The sequence below is a fragment of the Hipposideros armiger genome, unplaced genomic scaffold (assembly GCF_001890085.2).
Source record: "Hipposideros armiger isolate ML-2016 unplaced genomic scaffold, ASM189008v1 scaffold_1155, whole genome shotgun sequence".
In the NCBI taxonomy this organism is placed as follows: Eukaryota; Metazoa; Chordata; class Mammalia; order Chiroptera; family Hipposideridae; genus Hipposideros; species Hipposideros armiger.
The window spans coordinates 271,809-278,851 of record NW_017732505.1 but is presented as its reverse complement, the minus strand read 5'-3'; the positions used below and the strand labels follow the sequence as shown (position 1 = coordinate 278,851).

General features: G+C 42.3%; 1 protein-coding gene and 1 long non-coding RNA gene across 2 annotated transcripts in view; one reads left to right on the top strand and one right to left on the bottom strand.

Moving 5' to 3' along the window:
- LOC109376598 (cytochrome P450 2B11-like) overlaps positions 1–834 on the bottom strand; it is a 12,724-nt gene extending 11,890 nt beyond the window's left edge. Inside the window, exon 1 of the mRNA XM_019632649.1 lies at positions 583–834. Within this exon, the coding sequence (XP_019488194.1) occupies positions 583–753 (171 nt within the window). The 5' untranslated portion in view covers positions 754–834. The remainder of the gene's footprint in view (positions 1–582) is intronic.
- Positions 310–1,930, top strand: LOC109376599 (uncharacterized). Its single transcript, XR_002122755.1, has 3 exons — positions 310–519; positions 877–1,010; positions 1,723–1,930. It is a non-coding gene; the product is annotated as an uncharacterized LOC109376599 (long non-coding RNA).
- Positions 1,931–7,043: the final 5,113 nt, after the last annotated feature.

Below are 7,043 nucleotides of genomic sequence, written 5' to 3'. Positions count from 1 at the left end.
CTGTGTTGTACAGCTGAAACTAATTCTAAAAAATGTGTATTTCATAATAAAAAATAATTTAATACAAAAACAAAACAAAAAAACAATATAAAAAGAAAAAAAAAAAAGCAAAGGAATGACAAGCCCAAGATCCAGAAATGTGGTCACCATGGTGCTTACTGGGAAACACTCTGTAGGTGGCCTCTCGTCCAGTTCTCCCCTCCTCCTCTGCATTATCTTGGCACTGACATGAGCCAATATTTGTTCTCTTGTTGACACAGGACAAACCTATTTCATTGCTGCCAACACGCCTTTTTCTCTCTCTTCCAGTGGCGACAGAAGATGTGAAATTCTACTTCCTTGGCTCATACCCAGACACCTCTTCATGCCCGCTTGCCCTCTCCAGGGACAGTGCCATGCACTTCCAACTGAGCAGGATGCCTCTGACTATCTGACCACCACCCACCGTGCTTGAGCTCCATGCCTCTTACTCACCAACCTTCCCACGCCCCACACCTGAGCCTGGAAGGCTCACTCCTGGTGAGTGATCCCCAAGTATGGAGACAGGGAGCCACCCTCAGACCCCATCCATTTGCATCTTACCCTCAGGAAGAATTTTAAGAGGCCTCTTCTGTCCATCTGGAGAAGGTTCCCAAAGATGGGCAGAGGACGGGGGCCTGGTGGGAGGCGGCCCTGTGCCTTTGGGTGGCCCCTGGCCAGGAGAAGCAAGAGACCTGTGAGGAAAGCAAGGAGGAGGAAGACACTGAGCTCCATGGTCTCAGCCTGACTGCCTTCCAGCCCACTGCCGATTCAAGATGGGCCCTTTATCCTCAGACTGCCTCTTCACCCGCTTATGTAATGTCACCCATTCCCCGCCTCCATCTCATTATTGTCCAGGAATTTGAACTTGGAAGACAGGTGATAAGGCGCCCATACTCCCTGTTTAGGTAGCCCAGTGACCTGCTCACCGCCTACCCTAGCACTCCCTCCCCAGATACCAGCAGAATCCTGTGGTAGTTTCCAAGGTCAATGTGAGTATGTGTCCATACATGAGTTGTCTGTTTATTTTTGTGGTTATGGTGAGCATACACTGTCTACTTGTGATCTTGTTTGTGTGTTGATGCTTGCAAGTTTGTCCATTCCTGATTGCATCTGTGTGTGTGCCTGTAAGATTGTTATATGTAAAGGGGTGTCTGTAGTGATGTGAACATGCTGATGTGTTTCTGTGTATGAGTCTGCATGTGCTTATGCATGTATTTTTGCATGTGTAGGCTTATGTGGATTAACATGCATTCATATGTGAAGAGATGTTTGCATGTGCATGGTGGTGGTAGTGGCGTGTGTCCCTGTGTGTGCATCTGTGTGTGTTTGTGTGTTTGTGCATCTCCCTGTTCTTGTGTTTGTAGGGCCTTCAGGTGCTCAGTCCCCCTTCCTTCACCCTCCTTTCTGTGACAGCCACAAATGGGAGAAATAGAAGGAGTGGGGAGAGACACAGAACTGGTTAGACTCAGAGGTGGAGGGGGTCAGGTGGAGAAAGACAGAGAGACTGAGACCTGGCAGGGGGACACTTGGTCCCCTGTATCGCTGACTGCTCTCACCAGCACAGAGCAGTTCTCTCCCTGCCTCTGGCTGTGTGTTTACAGTGCAGGACATGTCTCTGATCCTCTCTGACAATCTGTGTATCTATGTGTCTCTCTCTCTTGCTTTCTCTCCCTGTCTCAGTGTCTCTGTTTCCCCTTTTAGACGCTGAGTCCCGGAAGTGCAGAGACTGACCCCAGTTTGATTGATGTCTGAATGAGACCAGTTCACTCAACCGAATGCCCCTGTCTCGTCAGCCAGGAGCTCACCAAACGGGTCTCTGAGAGGATTGGGCCAGAGATGAAAAAGAAAAGAGAAGAGAGACAAAGTGCGGGGACAGGAGGGACTCAGTCTGCTGGTGGCAAAACTGAGATCTCGTTTATTGGGCATACAAGATTCTTAAGGGGAAGCAATTTCCTCATTTTAGGGAGCAATTCCCTAACGCTAAAACTCATGGGCTGAGAAGAAACAATTTCTCCTCAGCAAGAAGCTATGTTATACACAATATAAACCAATGATATAGCTAGGCAAGGTTAAACTGAGGCAAATAGAAACTGTCAACAAGTCCACAGTAGAAAGTCGCAAGCATGTGAAGCAGGTCCATGGTATAAAGTCCCAGAGTGGAAATGTATGTTGAAACTGCAAGTCCATAGTCCATGAGCAACTGAATCCCTTAGCCCATAAGCTTTTCCTATCAGCAAGCTGGGATCTTTACTCCTTGCACTTGTGTTATCTGGAAGCAGTTTAAGGCAGAAACACTGTCCCAAAGGTCCCCACCAAACTGCTGCAAGGCCGCTCACCCCAGGCCTGTATCTACCTGGAGACTGAAGCTTGCCAACCTAAAGCCTCAGTGTCCCTGGCTGATTCCAGCCAGCTCCCAACAGATGTCCACTGGGCTGGTGTCACTCTCCATCATTGCTCTGAGCCTCCAGCAAGCTCAGTGCCAATTTGCAGAATATGTGAATGATTGTGTCCACATGGACCTGTCGTACCCTGGGAATGACTTTCCACCCCTCTCTGTGTCTTTTTTTTAAAAGGGAGTGGAGGGAGATTAGGTAGCATCTTTCTTGCAATGTTAGGCAAACTACTCCAGGTACCTCAGATAACTGAAATCTTTTTGTGTCTGACTTATTTCACTGAGCATAATGTTCTCAAGTTTTATCCATGTTGAATGTGGCATGTGTGACAATTTCCGTCTTTTAAAAGACTAATAATAGTCCAATGTATATATACACTACACTTTGCTTATGCATTGATTTGTTGATAAATACTTGAGTTGCTTTTACCTTTTGGTTATTGTGAATAACGCTGCTATGAACATGGGTATAGAAATACCTCTTTGAGACCTTGCTCTCATTTATTCTGGATGTATACAAAGAAGTAGAATTGCTAGGTCATGTGGTAATTCTATTTTAAATATTTGGAGGGACTGCCATACTGTTTTCCAGAGTACCTGTACAATTTTACATTGTCACCATCAGCGCACAATGTCCAATTTTTCCACATCTTCACCAACACTTGTTATTTTCTGTACAGATTGATATAGAGATATAGCAACAATCCTAATGTGTCTGAGGTGTTATCTCATTGTGGTTTTATTTTCATTTTCCTAATGATTACTGCTGTTGAGCATCTTTTCATATGCTGGTTGCGCATTTGTATACTTTGTTCAGAAAAATGTCTAATCAAATGTTTTGCTCATATTTCAGTTGGATTGTTTCTTTCTTGTTGAGTTGTAGGTATTCTTTATATATTCTGTGTATTAACCCTTTATCAGATATATGGTTTGCAAATATTTACTCCCATTCCATAGGTGGCCTTTTCACTCTGTTGATATCCTTTGATACACTGAAGTTTTTAATTTTGATGCAATCCAACTTATGTATTTTTACTTTTTTTACCTATGCTTTTGGTGTCATCTCTGTAGAAAAAAATGTTAACTTCAAATTCAATAACTACAATGCTATTCAGGTTATTTATTTCTCTTTTAGTGAGCTTTGATAGTTTGTATCTTCTAAGGAATTTGTGCATTTCATCTAAGTTTTCAATTATATTTTCATGTGTCTTTTTTACACGAGTTTTGAGAAATTTGATTATGGTGTGCCCTGGTGTAGCCTCTTTATATTTTGTTTCTTTTTTTTTTTTTTTAAGATTTTATTGGGGAATTCGGGGAGGGGAACAGTGCTGGGGAATCGGGGGAAGGGGAACAGACAAGTTGCTGTTGTTTTGTTCTTAAGTCGAGTTGTGGAGGATGTTGTTTCACTGGCCCAAGCTGGCACCATCATTGCACTCTTCCCAGGCAAGGCAGATCAGTCACTGGCCTCTGGTCGGCCGCTCACGGCGGCTGCTGGCCACTCATGCTGGCTGCTGGCTATACACGGTAGCCCATGGCAGCCCACTGCTGCAGGGGACTGCAGCCTACGCTGTCACCGGCGACCCACAGCAGCCCAGCTCCAGGTTGAGCTGTTGTTCAGCATCTTAGCTGTACAGGGCAGTGTCACTGGCGCTCATATGTGGGATCCGAACTGGGGCCCTCTGGCGTCCCAAGCCAGTTCTTAATCAATGCGCCACTCGGCCCTTTTGTTTCTTTGTTTGTTTGTTTGCTGATATTCTTAGATATACATGTTCATAATTTTCACCAAATTTGGAAATTTTTCAACCATCAATTTTTTCAAATATATTTTTTGTCTCCACCTCTCTCTCCTTTCTTTCAAAGACTCAATTATACATAAATTAGGCCTCTTGATGTTGTCTCACAACTCAGTGACATTCTGTTTATATTTTTTAATTCTCTTTTCTCTGTATTTCATTTTGAATAGTTTCTATTTCTGTGACTTCAAGATTACTAATCTTTTCTTCTACACTTCTACAGTATCTAATCTGCCATGAATTCCATAAGTGTATTTCTATCTCAAGTATTGTAGTTTTTACCTCTAATGTTTGATTTGGGTCTTTTTCATATCTTCCGTATTGCTACTAAACTTTTATAACATATGGAATACCTTTATTATAGCTGTATTAATGTCCTTGTCAGCTAATTCTAACATCTGTGTCAGCGTTTCTTTCCTCCTCTTTATTAGCCATAATTGTCTACCTCTTTGCATGCCTGGTAACTTTTTGTTAGATTCCATACAGTATGAATTTTACCTGGTTGTGTACTGGATATTTGTATTGATACATATCCTTAAGCTTTGTTCTGGAACACAAGTAATACTTGGAAAATGTTTAACCCTTTCAGGTCTTCTTTTTTAAGATTTGTTCAGTGAGTTCTGAGAAGTGTGCCGTCTAGGACTGATTATTCCCCACTACTAAGCAAGGCTTTCTTGAGTCCCAGTGCCTCAGGAATTACGATTTTTTTTTTCAGTTTGGCTGATGGGAACAAGTACTCTTTCTGGCCTTGCCTGAGTACCATTTCCTCTAATCTTTTGTTAGGGTTCTTTCCCAGCCTCTAGTATTTTTTATACACCCATGTTTGATCAGTCCTCAGCTGAATGTTCTCCAGGGACCCTCTGAAGATCTTCAGAATTCCTTCTCTCTGCAGCTCCTAACCTGTACTTTGTCCTGTGAATTCTAGCTGCCTTGGACCCCTTAGACTCTCCATTCTGTCTCCTCAATTTGGGGCGTGAATGGGACTCCACCTGGGTTTTCCTGACTGCACTGATCCTGAAAACTCCTTGAAGAACATACACTGAGACAACTGTAGACACTGAGATCACTTTTGTTTTTGATTTCTCAGACGCACAGTCTTTCATTGCCTGATGTTCTGTGCTTTAAAAACTGTTATCATGTCTGTTCTCCATGTAGTGGTTATTTCAGTGGGGTTATTTCCTCTGGTCATTGTTACTTCATCTTGCCCATAAGATGCCCTGTGTATATTTCTGTAGATGAGTCAGCTTATATCTGCATGTATGCTTTATATGCTTGTATTGTTTTCAGTGTGAGAGTGTGTTTGTTTTTATAGGGTGGTGATGGTGTGTGTTCCTGGATGTATGAGTCTGCATGTGCTCGTGTGTGTGTGTGTGTGTGTGTGTGTGTGTGTGTGTGTGTTCTGGTTCCTATCTTTGTTTGGCCTGCAGATGCTCAGTGTCTTTCTCTTTTATCTCTCTTTTTTTGTGACAGCTGAAAAGACAGGGTCGAAGAGAATAACAGAGAGGGGATGAAAGAGTCAAATTTGGTGAGTCCCATAGCAGGGGTAGGACAGGTGGAGAAAGGCAGCGAGACTGTAATCTGAAGACATGGAAACATAGTCAGTTGAGAGGCCTGAGACTCTCACATGTTTTTTTGTTTGTTTTATTTTGTAATCTGAGAAATTTTATGAACTCTGTATGATAGTTCCCCTGCCATTCTGATCTTTTTCTTTTTGTTTTTAGTAAAGTACAGTTGACATACAACATTGCATTAGTTTCAGGTGCATAACATAGTTTTTCAACACTAATATACCTTATGATGTGATCCACCCAAAAAGTCTAGTAACCATCGGTCACTCCATAAAATTATTCCAAGGGCCAGCCAAATGGCGCGTTGGTTAAGAGCTGGAGTGGGACGCTAGCTCTGAGCAGCAGGGCCCCAGTTTGGATCCCACATGAGGGCCAGTGACACTGCCCTCTACAGCTAAGATGGTGAATAACGGCTTGACCTGGAGCTGGGCTGCTGTGAGTCGCCGGCGACGGCATAGGCTGCAGCCCTTGCTGCAGTGGGCTGCCATGAGCTACCATGAGTGGCTGGCAGCCAGTGTGAGCTGCCAAGAGCCACCGTGAGCGGCCTTCCAGAGGCCAGCGACTGACCTGCCTCACCCAGGAAGAGCACAATGATAATACCAACATGGGCCAGTGAAACGACGTCCTACACAACTAGACTGAAGAATATAAGAACACCAACTTTTCTGTTCCCCTTCCCTGATTCCCCAATGCTGTTTCCCTCCCCCAATTCCCCAATAAAATGTTTTAAAAATATTAATAAAAAATAAAAATAAATAAAATTATTTCAATATTATTGATTACATTCCTTATGCTATACATTACATCCCTGTGACTTATTTATTTTATAACTGGAAGTTTGTACCTCTTTTCCCCTTCATCTTTTTTACCCACATCCCACCTGTCTCAACTTTGGCAACCATCAGTTTGTTCTCTGTATCTATAAGTCTGTTTCTATTTTTTTGTTTGTTTTGTTTTTTAGATTCCATATAAGTGAACTAATACAGTATTTTCCCATCTCTCTCTAACTAATTTCACTTAGCATAATACCGTCCAAGTCCACCAGTGTTATCACAAATGGCAAGATTTTACTCTTTTTCATGGCTGAGTAATAGTCCAATGTGTACACATACATATATACATCATTTTTTTATTAAATTATTTCTTATTAAGAAATACACATTTTTTTATAATTTTCTGAGTACAGGTCTTTTACTTCTTTGGTTAAATTTATTCCTAGGTATTTTATTGTTTTTGAAGCAATTGTAAATGGAATTGATTTCCTGATTT